We start from the raw sequence: 17,520 nt of genomic DNA, 5'->3' as shown, positions 1-17,520 counted from the left end.
CCAGCTCAAGAGCAGTCCTGATTTCACCACATTTCTCCCCCAGGCCAGCCCTTCCCCCAGGCAGGACCCCCCAGACCTGCTGATCAGGCCCTAAATACAGGTTTCTGTAGAGGCAATGCAGCCAAAGTCTCCAGTGAGAAACTACTCATAACAAGACAGGGATGAAAAATATTGCTCAACAACTGGAAGCACATGGAAGGAAATAGCTGGGTCCTGGGATTTGGCCCCAGCATTGCCCACCTATAGCATTCAAAAGCAGCAGAAGTATTTTTGAGAAGAGTCTGGAGTATGGCACAGGTGCCACCCTCTGGCCCATACCTGTTGAGGTTCATGTCTCCTGCTAACTTCCATCTTCTCTCAGCTGCTTCATGACCTTGGAGGAAACCTTCTTCTGTGATCACTCAATATCCTCAGGCTCCTGAAGCATGGGTGCCTTCCCACCCTAGGGGTGGATGAGGTGGGAAGGAGAGGGGAAGTCACGATTTGAGGAAGAACAAGCACAGAGACCTGTGGTGGAAAAGGGGAGATTGCTGTGAACAATGCTGGGACCATTCATAATGGAGACTTTGTCTGGGAAGAGTTAGGCTGGATTAGGAAAAGGTTATTTCCCCAGAGGGTGCTAGGGCACTGACCAGGCTCTCCAGGGAATGGGCACAGCCCCAAGGCTGTCAGAGCTCCAGGAGTGCTTGGACAACACTCTCAGGCACAGGGTGGGATTGTTGGGGTGTCTTGTTCAGAGCGAGGAGTTGGACTTTGATGATCCTTATGGGTGCCTTCCAATTCAGGATATTCTATGATACTCTAGAAGCCCCAGGCAGCATGGTGCTGGTGATAGGGCTGGAAGGATTGGTGGTGGCTGGATCATTGGTGGGTCAACACAGCACCTCAATCTGCAGCTTCTCTGCACATCCACGTGAGAAGACAAAAGTTGTGGTGTGTCACAGCAGTGGGAAAGGATGAAGAGACAGGCCCACCACCTGTGCCTTTCCTTTGTTGCAAAAGGTGTATCCCAGACTGGCACTGGGGCACTTGGCTGAGGACAATGCCGGGAGAGTGAGCTGCATCAACAGGGAGCATCCCTCATCCTCCTCACTGGGGCAAGGACTGCTGGCCAGAGCACTTTGGAAAACACCTGGAGCCATCCAGGTGAGAGACAGAGGCCCTGGAGCTGGGAGCCTGCAGGCATGGCAGGTAGAGTGATGGGACTTATGTGGCTAGTCCCTGGATGTGTCCAAGGCCAGGCTGGATGGAGCCTGGAACAACCTCCCAGATTGAGAAAGGGGAAAGTGGCTGCATAGCCAGGAGAAGAGGGAGGAGAGGGCACCACTGAGGATATCCCACCCCAGACACCCATGGATCAAGCACAGGGGAGGGGCTCAGGGTGCCCTCCTTGCCACACCTGGCGAGCCAGACAGGCAGTGGCTCTTCCAAGGGCTCCGCTTCTTCCCCGGGGCTGGAGATCCCATGAAATAGGAAAATAACAGGCTGCCCACATGTGTGAGTCACAGGGGAAGAAGCAGGCAAATTAAAAGGCACTGGCATGCTGGTCTAGCCCTCCTGGTGCTCCCTGTGGGAATGGGGCTCATAAGACTTAGATCCCACATCCCTGTTAGCTCCACCAGCCCTGTGTCACCCTGAGCCCACATCACCAGCAGACATTGCTCCTGGCTGTCCTACACCCTCCTCTGCTCTGAGCTCTTGCTGTGGAGGGCAGCCCTCAGGGAGAGTCTGGAATGAGCGCAATAAAAGCGGAGCCCAGATCCCAATGGTTTGTAGGGTCCTGGGAAGGAATCTAAGTTTTAAACTCAATAATTCTTTGATTAAACATTCCAGGGCTCCTAATTCACGTTTGCTGAGAAGTGTCTGCATACCTCCCAAAGAGGAGAAGGGTGATGTAGTTACTGCTATGTGGGGTAGCTCCTCTCAGCACTGGTTACATGGGCTTGAAGGCGCTGGGTGTCTGTGGAGGGTTACAAGACCTGGAAATCGTGGGGTGCAGTTTCCCTTGCCTGATCCCCTCCACCACTCTGTGATATGAAAGGTGTAGCTGAACCATCCTCCCAATTCCCTTCGGTCTGCTCAAGGGGTTTGCATGGGGGGTATCTCTGCTCTGATACAGCCATGTGTTACAATCTGCATTGGAAGATTGTTAATCATCTTGCTGCACTGTTCTCCTTGTGTGAAGGGAGGTCCCCAGCAGGTGGGACTCCTGCAGCAGTTCATCTTCCCACCTCAGCACAGCTACAGGCAGCCCAACCCTCAGGAGCTGTGTGTCCTGAAAAATCCCCCATGTCTTGCCCTGGAGCTGCGCCCCCATGGCACCCATAGGAGCACCAGCACCCTTCTGATTCCCATGGGAGTTGGGAAAAACGAGCAGGTGGGGGAATTTGCTGGTTACTCAGCACTCACAGCTCCTGTCCCTTGTCCCAAAGCCACACTGGGATATGTGAGGCTGTGACAGGGATTGGAACAGGGCTGGTCCCATATCCTGGCTTGGCAAATTCCTGCAGGCAGTATGGAGCCTCAAGGGTCAGCAGCAAAGTGCTGTCAGAGCAGGGGATGTAGCTCAGTGGGAGAGCGCTTGCTTTGCATGCAAGAGGCCCTGGGATCAACCCCCAGCATCTCCATGTCCTTTTGCCTCTCCAGACTCCTCCCTGCTGGATGCAGGGCTGCCAGAGTACCCTCAAAAGGCCCTGGGGTTGCCTCCTGGCATGGCTGGCCTGGAAATTTCTCCTCAAGGCTGTGGGTGTGCTGGGGAAAAGCACAGCCTCCGCTATACCCCAAAATCCAAACTGTAGGGCTGGGGAGGCAAAAGGGGTGCAGCACTCCAGACGCTGATGTAGGGATAGGTGTCTTGCACTTTTGGATGCAAGAGATCATGAGTTCAGCTCCTGGATAAACCCTCCTTTGGATACAGCTCCTCCTTCTTGGGAGCGACCCGTTTTTTGGATAAAGCCCCGGCTATGGAGACAACCCATTGTTAGGACAACTCCTCCTTCGGGGACTGCACCCCTGCTGCTCTCTGCTGACCAGGTGCGGGATGATCAGCTCTTGCATCCCCTAGCTACCTGCAAATAGCATCCCGTGATGAGAGGCTGTACCGCCTCTCATTCCGCTAACATCACTTTGGACACAGAAATGCGACGGCTGCATTGCCAGGAGAATCTGCCCTCCCACTACTCCCTACGGCAGGGGATGTAGCTCAGTGGGAGAGCGCTTGCTTCGCATGTAAGAGGTCTTGGGTTCAATCCCCAGCATCTCCAGTTGTTTTGTGATTTTTTTTTTTATTTTTCCCACTTTCTCCACGAGGCGGCGATGATAAACTCCTTTTACATGAAGTTTTCCTAAAGGAGATTCCCTGCACCGTGGCTGTGCGGCCGAAATGGCAGCACAGACCCCACTCTCTGCCGTCCCCACTGGCCCGACAGTCCCTTCTCCGCTCAGGAGGGGACCAGTCAGTACCATGGCAGGGCCGTGTCGGGCCCGCAGTGTCCCCTGTGTAAGGCAGCGTCGCAGAATCCAGCGATGAGTGCCCAAAAAGAAGGGCTCGTCCGGGATTTGAACCCGGGACCTCTCGCACCCTAAGCGAGAATCATACCCCTAGACCAACGAGCCGGGGTACGTAAAATCTCCCGCACCCCCGCTCTGGCCCGGGACATCCCGGACACTTCCCCGCTTCTCGGCAAAACGCGGCGCGGTCCAGCCCGGGGCCAGGGTGTCCCCCCCGCCGCGGGGCTCGGGGCTGTGATGGCCGAGGGGTGAAGGCGTTGGACTCGAAATCCAATAGGGGTTTTCCCTGCGCAGGTTCGAATCCTGCTCGCAGCGACGGATTTTACCCATCGCTCAGATACCCACGCGGGGAGTGTGGGGGTGCCCTCCCTGGGGTTCCCGAGAGAAGCTGACATGAGAAGGTCATTGGAGCCCAGGGCAGCCCCGCTCCTTCCTCGCGAGCAGCTCAGTGCCCTAGGCAGGGACTGTGATGCCCCCGGGGCTGAGGCACACCCGGGATTCTCCAGGTTTTGCAGACTCGGGAGAGGAAAAAGATACAGAGGGGAGTGGCATGGGGAGATAGAACAGTTTCCTGTCTTGCTGAGTGGATGCTCCCTAATCACCCTGTCCCACATCCCTGGGAGAGCAGTGCACCCTGCCTTGTTGGTCCAGCTCCCACAAGAGGTTTTGTGCACCATCAGCCCTCCTTCTCAACTGCTCCTCCCAGCTCCCATGTTCACCCCTAGAGGCATCCCGAGACTCGTAGGGAAGGAAAAAAAGCGTTCCAGTGCCCTGCAGTCTCCGGGCGGGGGAGAGAAAGAGCCTTGGGCATTTTTACATAGGCTTGAGGTGCCAGGAGGCAGCGCCAGGCCTTTCCTAGGGAGCTCTGGCAGCCCTGCCTGCAGCAGAGAGGGGTCCAGGGAGACAAAAGGACATGGAGATGCTGGGGGTGGACTCCAGGGCCTCTTGCATGCAAAGCAAGTGCTCTCCCACTGAGCTCCATCCCCTGTGCAAGGGCAGGGAGGTGGTCCTGGGATGCCCAGGCTGGGGTGGGGATACCATGGTTTAGGGTCCCTTCCCAGACTAACCACCTTGAGTTGCTCCTGTGTTCCTGTGCTGTGATTTTAAATTGCCTTAAGGGCCCAGACATCAGAGAGTTTGTCAGGGGAAACCTGCAGCTGAGACAGTGAGGAAACCATAGTGTACAAGGAGCCATGTGGGGCCCTTGTGGGATCACCTGGAGCTGCCCAATGAGGCAGCTGGGGTTCTGTGCAGCCTCCAATATTCTGGTGAGAGAACTTGTGAGAGAACCAACCTCTCATACCCTGTGAAGAGAACTTACTAACACCTAATATAAAGTTTCAGAGTTACACATTAAGCAGGAGAGAATCTGAAAAATATAAAAGCTAAAACCCAAGGCATCACTGGGAGCAGGGAGGTGCCTCTTGCTGTGGCCATGAGAGGCCAGGTCCAGCACCTCCCACCCTGTGGTTACTGCGCTGAAAAGAGAGAGAAAGGATAGCAACACATACCTACTTCTTTGGGGAAAAAAGGCCAACTTTATTGTATGGACAGCCCGTATTTAAAGTGTGTTACGTGTAGCTAGGACAGGGCAGTAGTTCATTGGACAATTGGGAAAAACATCCTTGGGACAGTACCTCAGGATGTATCCCACAGGAAAGACACCAGGTGTTAATATTTATTATGAATTCCACTTTGTTTTTCACCAAGTTATCACCCTGGGAGACTTCCTCCAGTCAGCTTGTCAGCCTAAGAGTGGACCTGAGAGTCAGGAGAAATCCAGGCCTGAAAAGAATTTCCAAAGTGTAATTCCCTAGCTCTCTAAATTTGTGTGTCCACACCCACCCTAGCACCTCTTTTTTCCCCCAAAGCCCCTCACCAGCCATTTGCAGCAGTTGCAATGTGCAGTACTTTTTCTGCCATTTTCTCCATGGAGCATCCTGCAAAGGTGATCCCCTGTGAGCAGTGTTTGTCCTCAGTAGCAGCAAATGGCTGTGTCTGTGTGCCAGGGGCTGTCCGTGCATGGGGGCCCTTTGCTGTTTGTCCATGGGGTCCTGCAGTGGAGGGGAGGTAGAGGTAAGGGGGGAGTAGAGTGAGCAGTGTGGGAAGTGTGAGTTGGTGGCGTGTGTGAGGTGTGGAAGGGTTGTAAAGGGTTGTACGCATTGTGTCCGTGTGCAGGCAGGGCCCCTTGCAGCAGCGTGTGCATGGAGCGGCGTTTGCCGGGCACTGGGGAAGTGTCCGGGGTGTGCCGGGCCAGAGGGCGCCGGGGGAGGGGGGGGCTGGAGAAGCTGCGCACCGCGGCTCGTTGGTCTAGGGGTATGATTCTCGCTTAGGGTGCGAGAGGTCCCGGGTTCAAATCCCGGACGAGCCCTTCTTTTGGGCACCCAGCGCCCCGCTGCCACCCAGCTGGTGCCCCAAGCACCCGTGGTCACCCCAAGAGACACCATGAACCCCGTGGGGAAGGGACACCGGGAGCCTCCACGTTCCACAGCAGCTGGGTAGGGAGGGCAATCTCCACGGGCATTTCCTTGCTGTCTGCCTTGGGCTACCAGGAGGCAATGGCAGGTCAGACGTGGCCACAGGCAGCCCTAGGGATTTTTTTGTGGGGGGATGTGCGGGTGTCTGGCTGCCCTGCATCCAGCAGGGAGGAGTCTGGAGAGGCAAAAGGACATGGAGATGCTGGGGGTCGATCCCAGGGCCTCTTGCATGCAAAGCAAGCGCTCTCCCGCTGAGCTACATCCCCCTGCCACAGCCTCTACCCTGGCGTTCTTTTTCCGGGAAAATGGCTGTGTCTGCTGCTTTCCCGGGCCGCTGAAGCTGGGGAAAGGGGCTTCAGGGCTTTACAGGCACTGGGGGTCCCTGAGGCGTGAGTGGGCTGGTGAGGGGGTTGGAAGAGGGGGAATTGTTGGAAGGATGAATTAGGAAAAAAGACTTTGAGAATATGGAAAATATAAGCGAAATGGAAATGGTAGCAATTTTCGACTGTGTGGCTAAAAGCAACTGAATGCCTGAAGGCCCCTTTGTTTAGATTATGTTAGATGCTGAAAATGCCAAGAAGCAAACAGACATCCTCCCTAGGCATGGCAGGAAGGGTCCCAGATAAAACTTAGAGATAAGAAAAGCAGTATAACATGGTAATATGGTGATTCCTATAAGTTGCATGCAAATGTTAGAGAATTTGTATCTTGTATTAAATTGATTAGTGGAAATTAGAATATTCAACATAGAAGATTTAATGTATTGTAAACGGGAAAATCTCTCTCTTATGCTGTTACTCTCTTCGTTCTTACTTTCTTAAGCTCTCTTCTTTTACTCTCGCTCTATCCCTCTCTCTGCCCTGCTCTGAGCTGTGGCTGCAGTTCCTAGCAGGGCCTTATATATACCCACGCCCTACGAAATAAACTGCGAACTTTAAGACCAGAATAAAGAGAGCGCCTGAGTTTATCCCGATCCTCCCAAAGCAGCGTTTCCTACAGGGAATAACTGTGAGGCAGAGGAGGGAGGTGATTTTGCAGGCGCAGAGGCCATGCAAGGGCCGAGTGTAGGTGTGCCAAGTGAGTGTGGGCCGGCTGCAGTAGCGGCCGGGACGGAGGTGACGAGTGGGAATGTGAGGACACGCTTGCAGTGTGCCGAGCTGTGGGCTTAGCGAGCAGTGGATGTGGTAAAAGAAGGGCTCGTCCGGGATTTGAACCCGGGACCTCTCGCACCCTAAGCGAGAATCATACCCCTAGACCAACGAGCCGGGGTGCGTAAAACCTCCCGCACCCCCGCTCTGGCCCGGGACATCCCGGACACTTCCCCGCTTCTCGGCAAAACGCGGCGCGGTCCAGCCCGGGGCCAGAGTGTCCCCCCTGCCGCGGGGCTCGGGGCTGTGATGGCCGAGGGGTGAAGGCGTTGGACTCGAAATCCAATAGGGGTTTTCCCTGCGCAGGTTCGAATCCTGCTCACAGCGACGAATTTCACCCAGTATCCATAGGGGAGGTCCTGCAAGGAGCTGTCCCCTCCACTGGCAATAGTGGTCATATAGGAGTGACTTGGCTGTCCCGTGTGGTAACCACAGCATCTTGCTGATTGCAGCAGATTTTTTTCCTTCATCCCTTAATTGGTGCTGGTGCGTTTTGCCATCTGGCCCCACAGAGCCCTTGTGCCTGGAGCTGTTCCAAGCACAGCAGGGCCAGTACCATGGTGTTTATCCAAGCCCCTTTCTGTCCTCTGGCCACAGATCGATTTAGTTAATGACAAACTTCGGCTTGGGAAAGAGGCAACGGGTCGGCTGCTGAGAGGAAAGGGCAGGAAACCCCCACGGTGTGAAGACCCGAGCCGGGGACTGAGGGGTGCAGCAGACCCTGGGACCATGGCCAAGCTGGTGGAATGTGTCCCCAACTTCTCAGAGGGGAATAACAAAGAGGTGAGGGAGTACATGGAAGGGCTGAGGGAGGGGTGGGTGACACTGAGGTGCTGACAGCCAGGTTTCCCCCTGCAGGGCAGTACCCACTGCTAGACTCTGCCATGCCTCCTTTGCAGTGCCGTGCACCTCTTGCTGCCTGGCTAGTACCAAAAATGCCTAAAGGTAGCCTTGGCTCCCTTATGGCACATCGATGAGAAGTGGGGGCTCAGACCTCCTCCACCGTTGCCTGCAGGTTGCTGTAGCACCTGCAGCACCTGTAGCACCAGGTCTGGGGTTGGTCTGGGATACCTCTGCAGAGAAATATTGCTTGCAGTTGCTGTGCCAAAAGACTGTCCAGGTTAATGGAGTCTGTCCTGGGCAACAGCCTCCAACTGAACTTTGGCTCTGCCAGTGGCAAGAGAGTTTAGCAAACCCAGCATGGCTGTAAAAACACCATCTCCTCCAGGGAAGAGGCTTGGCAGAACCAAATGTGTTGGAAAGCTGGCAAGTAGATGTATCCTCAGGAACAGCAATTTGTGGTGGCACTCTGACATGAAGCAGCAACCAGATGTCTCTCCCTCACCATGGCCAGGGGTGCCCCAAACCCCCTGGATGGGAGTGGGATGCTTGTGCAGGGCTGCATCCCCCTGATTACGAGGTCATCCTCAACCCTATCATCAGTGGGAAGGGGGAGAGCTGAGATGTCCCCTCTCTTGAAAAGTCATGGCTGATGTGCAGTCCCAGCCATGTCAGCCCCCTTGCTCCCACCCTCTGTCTGGCAGGTGATCGATGCGGTGGCACAGGCCATCTCCCGGACCCCAGGATGTGTGCTGCTGGATGTGGATGCTGGCGCCTCCACCAACCGCACCGTCTACACCTTTGTGGGGTCCCCTGAGGCTGTGGTGGAAGGGGCACTGAGTGCAGCCCGTGTGGCTGGGCAGCTCATTGACATGAGCCAACACTCAGGTGAGCGTGGGGGAGGCTCAGGGGCTGGCCTGGCACAAAGGTGGCTGCCATGCTGCTGGGACCAATCGTGGCACTGGAACAGGGACTGTGGTCACAGACCCAGGCCTGACAGAGTTTAAGAAGTGTTTGCAATGTTCTCAGGCACATGGTGGTATTGTTGGGGCTGCCCTGTGCAGGGCCAGGGTTTTGAATCCATCATCCTGATGGGTGCCTTCCAACTTGGGTTATTCTGTGATTCTATAATTTTCTCACAGCAATGTGTCAAGTCTGTGAGAGTGTGGGAAAGGGTTGTTCTCCCTTCTTCTCTGCTTGTTCTTCCCACCTTCCATTCCTATATCTGCCCTGCCACCAGGTGAGCACCCTCGGATGGGGGCCTTGGATGTCTGCCCCTTTGTACCAGTGAGGAACGTCAGCATGGAGGAGTGTGTCACCTGTGCCCGCATCTTCGGGCAGCGCTTGGCAGCAGAGCTGGGTGTGCCTGGTGCGTGCAGTCGGGAACCTCTCCATGTTCCATCCCGCCCTCCATGATTCCAACTGCTGGAGAAAGTGCCAGCCCCTCCCTGGCGCTGCTCACCCCCGGCTGTGTCTTGCAGTTTACCTGTATGGAGCAGCGGCACAGAGCGAGAGCAGGAAAGCCCTGCCCTCCATCCGTGCCGGGGAGTATGAGGCGCTCCCTGAGAAGGTGAGCCTGGTGGTGGCACAGGCTGGGCAGATCTGATCCATATTTCCCTGGCTTCAGGGAGTATGCTAGGGGCTGGTGTAGTCCCTTTGCACCAAGAGGAGCTGGTGACACAGGTGATCATGGCAGATTCCAGCTGGAGAGGGAGATGTCCTCCTTGGGAGGGTGGCATGTGCTCCTGGGGCACTGCCAGCCCACACGCTCTCCTCTCTCCTCCCCAGCTTGCAAAACCAGAGTGGGCTCCTGATTTTGGGCCGCCAGTTTTTGTCCCCCGGTGGGGGGCCACAGTGACTGGTGCTCGGACCTTCCTTATTGCGTACAACATCAACCTGCTGTGCACCAAGGAGCTGGCTCACCGCATCGCCCTCAACATCCGCGAGCAGGGCCGTGGCCCTGACCAGGTACCCCTGGGAACACGGGCATGCCAGGAGCATGCCTGCCTTTCCCTCACCTCCTGAGCTGTGCCCTGAATGTGGCAGTTGTTGGCAGCCCGGGCGCTTGAAGAAGGTGCAGGGCATCGGCTGGTATTTGGAGGAGGAGAACATGGCCCAGGTTTCGACGAACCTGCTGGACTTTGAGACCACATCGCTCCACACCGTCTATGAAGAGATATGCCGAGATGCGCAGGTGGGTGGGGGGCCTGGGGTGTTTGTTCCCAAGGGGGCTTCCCAGAGGATGTCTCCTGTCGCTGGCTGGGTTTTTGGGCTCCCTTTGGGATCTCTGAGACCGCTTCTGCAGCCCTCAGCGACAGAGCACGTTCCCGAGCCTTGCCCAGATAGAAATTTGGCTCGCGGTGAGCTCTTAGACCAGCGGGGTAAATAAACCAGGATATGTAGAAAGCCACAAATCCATAGTTTATTCTATGAAGGCATCCAATCTAGCATATACCAACGGTTATTGTTTTACAGGGGTTTTTATATCTTTTGGGGGTTTTACAGTTTGCACCAATTATCAAGGGAATTCTACATTCTAACCAATCCCTGAGGGATTTTACATTCAAAGCTGGCCTGCGGATACTAAAAGAGAATGAGCCACTAATACTGAAGATCGAGGATCTACCAAGGGCGGGAACTGGATTCCTTTTTGTATTCATCATTTCACAAGCCATTTCTTATCTTTAAGCTATGGTTTTCCAAGGGGCTTGTTCTGAGGATGCAGGGAGACTTTCTTCTTTATGAATGTTTTCTGCTCCCTCCACAGTCTCCCACCAAGTTTTCTTCCCCACCCTCAGGTCAGACTCTGGCTTCTTTCATACTTAGCTCAGCCAAAGTGTTGGATGGCACAAAACCCCCAGAAACTCAGCAACTTGCTGAGAGCCCCAGCTCCTCTGTTGAAAGCTTTTCTGTGAACTTCCCATGTCCTGGGAAGGGGTGAGGACCACCAGGCTGGGGTAGTAGTGGCAGCAGAGCTCTGAGGAAAATCACATTTCTGATGTCCTTTGCAGGAATTGAATCTCCCTGTGGTGGGGTCTCAGCTGGTGGGCCTCGTTCCCAAGAAGGCTATGCTGGACGCAGCCGAGTTTTACATCAAGAAGGAAAAACTCTTCATCCTGGAGGAGGAACAGAAGATCAGGCTGGTAATGTGGCTTTTCCTGCTACCTACCCTGCTAAGGGTGGGATCATGAGAGAGACACATCCCGCTCCTCACCAGCCTCCCAAAGTGGCACTGAGCAGAGATTTGGGACTCCTCAGGCCCCAGGCGTGACACTTGTCTCCAGGGTGGATTTTGGGGGGGACGGCAAGTGGAACAAGTTGCTTTATTGTGCTGAGGATGCCCAGATGCACAGGGAGCAGGAATCACGACCCGTGAGGATTGAGTGTGGGTAGCAGTTGCTTGTCTTGCCTGCATGGAGACCAGGAGTGAAAGGAGGTGTCTCCAAAACTAAAGGACAGTGTGTGGCATTATGGGAGGCTCTCCCAGGACAGAAAGTAAGCTGGAAAGGAAGAGAGAGGCTCTGCTGTTCCACTGCAGGAGGGAGGGACTTTTCTAGCCTGTGGGGAACGTGCTAGATAAGAGCAAGCTAATGATTTATCAGTACAGTTCCCAGTCATTTGGAGGTGACTGCACACCACCCCCAAGTCAGGGATGGGATGGGCTGGTGGTGCCAGCTGTCCTCTCCCTGGGTGGTGACCCAGTCCCAGCGCTGACTCACCCATGGTTAATTAGCAGTGGGGAATGCAGATGCAGCAGGACAGAGGTGACAGGGCTGACGAAGCGGTGCTGCTCCTTGCAGGTGGTCAATCGTCTGGGCCTGGACTCCCTGTCTCCATTTCACCCCCGGGAACGCATCATCGAGTAGGGACCCACATTCTACTTCTTGTCATGGTGCCCATTCCTTCCTGGATGGGGGATCCTGCTGCCTACATCATGCACTCAGCTTGTTTTGGGAGTGGTGGCTACTCCCAGCTCATCTACACAGCCTGGGACATCTCTGCTGGGTGTTGTGTAGGAACAGGGTGGTCCCTGCTCCCAAATGCTGATGGTTCTGAATGGGAAGTGGGGGAACTCCAGGTTGCTTCAGCAGGCAGTGAGAGCAGGTTTCGTGGCCAGATTTGAATTTTAAATTCCTTACCCTATCCCCATGCAAAATTTCACTGCCTCTGGTGCACATGCTGCAGCACCTGGTGGGAAACATGAGTCTGTGGGGGGAGAGGAAGGGAAATCCACCCATGAGGTGAAGTTCTTGTCTCCCATCCTGGGCCATGGCTGCAGGGAGGGATGTTTACATCGGTCCAACCTGCCTAATGCATAGTAACCCCCACACCACCTGTGTTCCCAGTCCCCATGTTCCCCACGGGGTTCCCAGTTCCCCACGGGGTTCCCAGTCCTTACCCTGACCCTTAGGCTGGGTTTTTTGGGGTCAGGTCCCTACTCATCCACAGGGTCGATGCTGGAGAGGGCGGTGTTGGGTGAGAAGGGTCTGTCTGGTGCACGTGGAGTGCTGTAAACCACCTGTGCTGCAGGTACTTGGTGGAGGCTGGAGAGGTGGATGGAGGGCTGGTGGCCAAGCCTCTGGGTGCCTTTGTGCGAGCAGTCGGAGCGAGGTCGGCAGCGCCAGGAGGAGGCTCCGTGTCCGCAGCTGCGGGAGCCCTGGTACGTGTCCCGCACCGAGATGGAGCCCTGGGGGTGCTGGCTGTGCCAAGTGGAGCTGGCGTGGTGGCAGCAGTGGGCACTGTGTCCTACTGGAGGATTCACCCCGGCAGGGAGCAGCGCTGGGCAGCATGGTGGGGCTGATGAGCTATGGGAAGCGGCAGTTTGAGGACCTGGACCCCATCATGAGGAAGCTGATCCCCCCTTTCCATCAGGCCATGGAGGAGCTGGTGGCAATGGTGGATGCCGATTCCCGTGCCTTCAGCAGCTACATGGTGAGGTCTCACCAGAGGCATCTTGCAGGGAAACAGGGGGGCTTTCCAGCTGAGAGGAGGGCTGGGATTGCTGTGCTCTGGATTCCTTAGGAGCAGGGCTCTGACCTTAGAATCATAAAATCATTAAGAATGGAAAAGACCTCCAAGATTATCAAGTCCAACCTTCTACTGAGGACACCTATGCCCACTAAACCATATGGCAAAGTGCCATGTCTGCTTGCTTTCCAAACACTTCCAGGGATACTAAACCCAGGGCCAGGGGAAGGGACATTATCACATAAGGGAGGTTTGCAAGAGTGTGGGAGCTATGGGGTCGGCCCTGACCCCCGATATAAGGCATGGTCCAGGTGACGGCAGCAAACCTGCTTTTCTTTGCGTGCAGGAAGCCATGAAGCTGCCCAAGAACACCCCTGAGGAGCAGGAGAGGTGAGCTGGGCTGGTGGGCACTGGCTCACCGAGGCAACACAGCCAAGCAGCACTCACGGCCGGGCTGTTCCCCCTCCCAGGCGCACGGCTGCCATGCAGCAGGGGCTGAAGACGGCCGTGGGGGTACCCTATGGCCTGGCAGAGAAGGTGAGCGGGCTCTGGCCTGCTCTGAAGGAGCTGGCACGGCACTGCAACCTGGCCTGCAAATCTGATGTCCAGGTATGGCCCCAGCTCATACACTCGCCCCGATCTCCAGGCTGCATCTGTCCAGCTTCCCAAACTGGCCAGGAGTTTCCACGCAGTAATTCTTTGTCAGCCACTTCCTGAGAATGCCAACAGGCTGGAAGGCGCTGCGTGCTGCTGGGTGGTGCGGGGTGGGAGTCCTGCAGAGGAAGGGTCTGGGTCTGACCTGCTTCAGCTCCCTATGGTGGAGCTGGTTCACCAGGACAGCTTCTGGCAAGCCCGAGTTTTCCCAGGTGGCAGCCAAGATGCTGGAAGCGGCCGTGTTCGGAGCCTACTTCAATGTCACCATCAACCTGAAGGACATCGCCGACGACAAGTTCAAGCGTGTGGTGAGCCGAGCCGCGCCGCCGTGTCCCTTTGCGGCCAGCGGATGGCTATTCTGGCCTGACGAGTGGCAAGTGACGCGTCTTGTCCCCATACAGATGTCGCAGAAGGTCTCCGGGATGCTGGAAGAGGCGAAGCAAGGCTCGGCGGTCGTGCTGGCACTGCTGGACAAGCGGGTGGCCTGAGAAGGGCTCGGGAGTGCTCTGGGGGGGTCTGCAGTAGCAAATACAGCTGGGAAATACTCTTGTCCCTGCCTAGGCTCTCTGGTATCCGGCTCTGGAGAGCTGCTCTGCTCAGGCACATCCAGCATCCTATCCCTTGGCGTCTCCCTGGACAAGGGGGGTTTTTGCTGTCTGGGACTTGGACCCCAGGCTCCATCCTGCCATCTCTGCGGCAGAAGTAGACGTCTGGGTTGGCAGTGCCTGGGACCACAATGGTCCCAACAGAAGGGATGGCGGGATGGCAGGATCCCTGTGGCACTGCCTGCAAGGAGATCCCTTTGCATGAGCACGTACTGACCCTGCACAGTCCCTGTGTCCAGAAACCCCCATGAATCACGCTCCTACCCGAGATCTGGGTTAGGACCTGGCACAGTCCCTTTCTGCCAGGTGTCTTTCAGGACGTGTGTGACAATTCCAGCCTGTTGAATTGCCTGGGAAGGGAGCACTGTCAAACACGAGGCACCATCAGGGATGTTAGCAGGGAGATGGGGTGTGTAGAGATGGGAGAAACCCTGCACCTTCCTAGTAGATCCTCCAAGAGGAAAACCTGAACATCAGGGCGTCCAGCCCTGCCTCCTCTCCCTGTTGACCGGGTGTGACAGCAGGTCCTGTGTCCTCCACCCGCACACCGAGGCAGCACCCTGAGCAGTGCCTGGCCCCCGCACCCTGCTGTCCCGCGGCCCCGTCTGTGGCGAGGTCACCCCCCCTGTTCCTGGGCACTGTGCCTGAGCGGGGAGCACCGAGTTGGGGTTCACGGTGGGGCCAGCTGACTCACTCCATCCATCCCTTGGCGCCGGGGGCTGGAGTCTCCGCCCTCCATCGTCTGTGTTTATCATTCCCGTGGGACCTTTGTGCCGTCTGGGAGCGGCGCGTTGACGTTTCTCGCGTGTCCATGGTGACAGCGCGGTGACAGAGCTCCGGTGTCACCCCTGCCCGCCTCACCCCGGCTCACCGGGGCAGGGCTCCGCTATTTAAGGGTGCCCGACAGCCGGGAGAGCCGTGTCGAGGACGGAATCCCGAGTGGTTCCGGCATTGCCTCTTCTGGGAACTTCTCCGCAGGTTTGGTGAGCGCAGGGCAGCGGGAGAGCACGGGGGCGGCAGCAGCAGCATAGGCGCCCGTGGGTCAGGGTGCGCTGCCCCCATGGCTGGCGCTGCACCCAGGCACGTGTCCCCAGTCCCTTGTGGCCCACGGGGACCTGAGCTTGGCACCCAGGCTGGGCCAGTATGGGTTTATGTCCATTAGCAACGGAAACCACACGTCTGGGCTTTGGGGGTGCTTGGAGGGGGGACAGTCGCTGTGGGGGTGGGCACTGTCAGCAAAGGGATAGGACAGCGGTCAGAGTCTGGGGGGGATGGCACTCGTGGGGAAGCGAGCATGGTCTCTGTGCTGGGGGCAGACATGTGGGACAGAGGAGACAGGACCCAGCTGCTGGCCGGGCAATGTCCCATGGCAGGAGGTGACTGATGGTGCCTGTCCTTCCCTTTCAGCTTGGAGACCGCTGAGGATGTGTGATCCCAACCAAGGTGAGGGGCCATGGGGCCAGGCAAGGCTGTGGGTACCACACAGCCATCGGGGCTTAGAGGGGAGCTCTCTGCCATGGCCACAGACACCTGGGGGCTTACCTCCATCCCAAAGGGTTGGGGGTGTCCTTTGGGAGGGAGAGGTAGACCGGGGTGGGCCCTTTGTGTGGCGGGGTACACCAGCTCCGTGCACTGTCTGTCTGGGGAGAGCCTGTCTCTGGCCACCAACAGCCCTCTCTTCTTCCTAGGCGCACCACGACCACACCTTGCTGTGTGCCCTCCCGCCCCTCCTGGATATGCAGGTCCTGGCACAGGTCCCTACCCTGGTGGCGTGGCAGTCTGCCCCCCGTGCCCTGCTCCGCCTGGCCATCACCTCCATGGGCACCCCCCGCCGGGGCATCATCCCCATGGGCATCATCCCCATGGGCACCACGAGCACCATAAGAAGCACCATAAGAAGCACCATAAGAAGAAGGACTGCAAGCACCATGAAGGCAAGGTAAGAGTGGGGCAGCAGTGAGCCCTTCCCTAATTCTGCTGTGGTCTTTTGGACCCCCTCCCCATATCACAACATCTGGCCCGAGCACCTGGGACTCCTCTCCTTCCCTGTAGTGGCTGGAGAATACTGCCCAATCTTCAGTAGCTTTTTTTAGATGTGGAAACTCGTTAGATTAATAAATAGGCAAGAATGAGTCATATTAAGTGAGTAATTTGAAAAGCAGTCCATGAAATTCCTTGAGGCTATTTAAAGTGGTGACATGCATGAGGTGCACAGTGCAGTGTATTAAATCCGAGGACTTTGTCCTGCTCACCTGAATGAAGCAAGTCGTGCTTCCATAATGGACATTTACTCAGTGTCTTGCAGCAAAGGAACTGTTTGGTTCCCCCTTAAAAACAAAAAAACCTCACAAAAAAAACCCCAAAAAAGGAGAAGTAATTTCCTGGAGTAGAGTGCTCTGGAGTAGATTTTGCAGAAAATACCATTCCAAGGATAGGCATCATCCTGTGGAGGTCTGAATGAGGAACTGCTGAACAAGGCCCCATTTCCAACATTGGAGGTGGGAGCATTTCCCAAACAAATCATACCAGCCGGTCCTCTCACCGGGAAACAGCTCTGGAAGTGATGTGCTGTGACATTGGTCCTTGCTGGCAAAGAGCGAGAATTTTCTTTCTGGAATTTCCTTTATTGTCCTTAAGAGCCTTGTAAAAAAAATCATAAAAAGCCTCCAGCCCTCCCACAATATGGGGCAGCCACCCCAGGGTCACTAACCCCTCTCAGGAATGCTGTGACAGAGACTCGTTTTCCTGCTGTCCTAAAGTTGTTTTCTCTTCCCCAGCACTCTAGTGGCTCCAGCAGCAGCTCTGACTCTGACTGAACGTCTGGCGTGTCCCACCTGCTCCGCGGTGATCAGCAAAACATGAAGCCAAACTCCTCCTGGGAACCCTCGGCGTTTCGCTCCCCTCCCTCCTCCTTTCCCTTGGAAATCACCTGCCAAGTGATTTTTCTTGTGTGTAGCTTGTAAATCCTTTGACCTGGAATCTCTGAGTCAATGGACAACATTTCCACCCTCTATCTTTTGGGAGAGCCTGCTAAAAGTCATCACATGCTGATTTCCAATCTGCTGCTGTCTGTGTGTTTTTTCCTGGGCAACGATGCTGGCTATTAACATGGATCCCATAAAACTCCTTACATGCCTTGTGAGCTTTCCCGGGTGTAGCAGAGGGAATGGCTGGGGGACGCTGTAATTATGGGGGCTGCCATTCTCCATGCCACGGTAATAATTTATAGGAAGGAGTTTACCATGGCAGAGGGATTCTCCCACGAACAGATGAGGAGCACGAACAGCTGGAAGTGTTCAAGAGCAGTGCTTGGAGCAA

The 17,520-nt window shown here is 55.9% G+C and overlaps 1 protein-coding gene, 2 long non-coding RNA genes and 8 other non-coding genes across 12 annotated transcripts; 7 read left to right on the top strand and 4 right to left on the bottom strand.

Moving 5' to 3' along the window:
• Positions 1-2,555: 2,555 nt before the first annotated feature.
• Positions 2,556-2,627, top strand: TRNAA-UGC (transfer RNA alanine (anticodon UGC)). The gene has a single exon. It is a non-coding gene; the product is annotated as a tRNA-Ala (tRNA).
• Positions 2,628-3,191: 564 nt separating this feature from the next.
• On the top strand, positions 3,192-3,263 carry TRNAA-CGC (transfer RNA alanine (anticodon CGC)). Its single transcript has one exon. It is a non-coding gene; the product is annotated as a tRNA-Ala (tRNA).
• A 280-nt stretch (positions 3,264-3,543) lies between these two features.
• On the bottom strand, positions 3,544-3,615 carry TRNAP-AGG (transfer RNA proline (anticodon AGG)). Its single transcript has one exon. It is a non-coding gene; the product is annotated as a tRNA-Pro (tRNA).
• Positions 3,616-3,741: 126 nt separating this feature from the next.
• TRNAS-CGA (transfer RNA serine (anticodon CGA)) lies at positions 3,742-3,825 on the top strand. Its single transcript has one exon. It is a non-coding gene; the product is annotated as a tRNA-Ser (tRNA).
• A 1,984-nt stretch (positions 3,826-5,809) lies between these two features.
• Positions 5,810-5,881, top strand: TRNAP-AGG (transfer RNA proline (anticodon AGG)). Its single transcript has one exon. It is a non-coding gene; the product is annotated as a tRNA-Pro (tRNA).
• A 300-nt stretch (positions 5,882-6,181) lies between these two features.
• TRNAA-UGC (transfer RNA alanine (anticodon UGC)) lies at positions 6,182-6,253 on the bottom strand. The gene has a single exon. It is a non-coding gene; the product is annotated as a tRNA-Ala (tRNA).
• A 927-nt stretch (positions 6,254-7,180) lies between these two features.
• Positions 7,181-7,252, bottom strand: TRNAP-AGG (transfer RNA proline (anticodon AGG)). Its single transcript has one exon. It is a non-coding gene; the product is annotated as a tRNA-Pro (tRNA).
• A 126-nt stretch (positions 7,253-7,378) lies between these two features.
• Positions 7,379-7,462, top strand: TRNAS-CGA (transfer RNA serine (anticodon CGA)). The gene has a single exon. It is a non-coding gene; the product is annotated as a tRNA-Ser (tRNA).
• Positions 7,463-7,736: 274 nt separating this feature from the next.
• On the top strand, positions 7,737-14,147 carry FTCD (formimidoyltransferase cyclodeaminase). The gene is made up of 14 exons (XM_014889910.2): positions 7,737-7,918; positions 8,680-8,863; positions 9,216-9,344; positions 9,457-9,545; positions 9,764-9,943; positions 10,032-10,169; positions 10,987-11,118; positions 11,776-11,837; positions 12,506-12,635; positions 12,746-12,907; positions 13,290-13,333; positions 13,414-13,552; positions 13,810-13,905; positions 13,999-14,147. Exons 1-14 carry the CDS (start codon positions 7,865-7,867, stop codon positions 14,083-14,085), a joined length of 1,626 nt encoding a protein of 541 aa, XP_014745396.1. The 5' UTR covers positions 7,737-7,864; the 3' UTR covers positions 14,086-14,147.
• Positions 10,372-12,640, bottom strand: LOC148223105 (uncharacterized). Its single transcript, XR_015804745.1, has 2 exons — positions 12,375-12,640; positions 10,372-11,091 (listed from the first exon to the last, which is right to left on the bottom strand). It is a non-coding gene; the product is annotated as an uncharacterized LOC148223105 (long non-coding RNA).
• An 849-nt stretch (positions 14,148-14,996) lies between the features above and the next one.
• LOC106861492 (uncharacterized) lies at positions 14,997-17,339 on the top strand. 2 transcript variants are annotated; one of them, XR_015804744.1, is made up of 4 exons: positions 14,997-15,180; positions 15,610-15,645; positions 15,891-16,141; positions 16,980-17,339. It is a non-coding gene; the product is annotated as an uncharacterized LOC106861492 (long non-coding RNA). The 2 variants fall into 2 exon arrangements; XR_015804743.1 differs by having other exon boundaries at positions 14,999-15,185.
• Positions 17,340-17,520: the final 181 nt, after the last annotated feature.

The sequence above is a fragment of the Sturnus vulgaris genome, chromosome 7 (assembly GCF_052056855.1).
Source record: "Sturnus vulgaris isolate bStuVul1 chromosome 7, bStuVul1.hap1, whole genome shotgun sequence".
NCBI classification, from domain to species: Eukaryota; Metazoa; Chordata; class Aves; order Passeriformes; family Sturnidae; genus Sturnus; species Sturnus vulgaris.
This window is presented reverse-complemented; position numbering and strand designations above follow the sequence as displayed.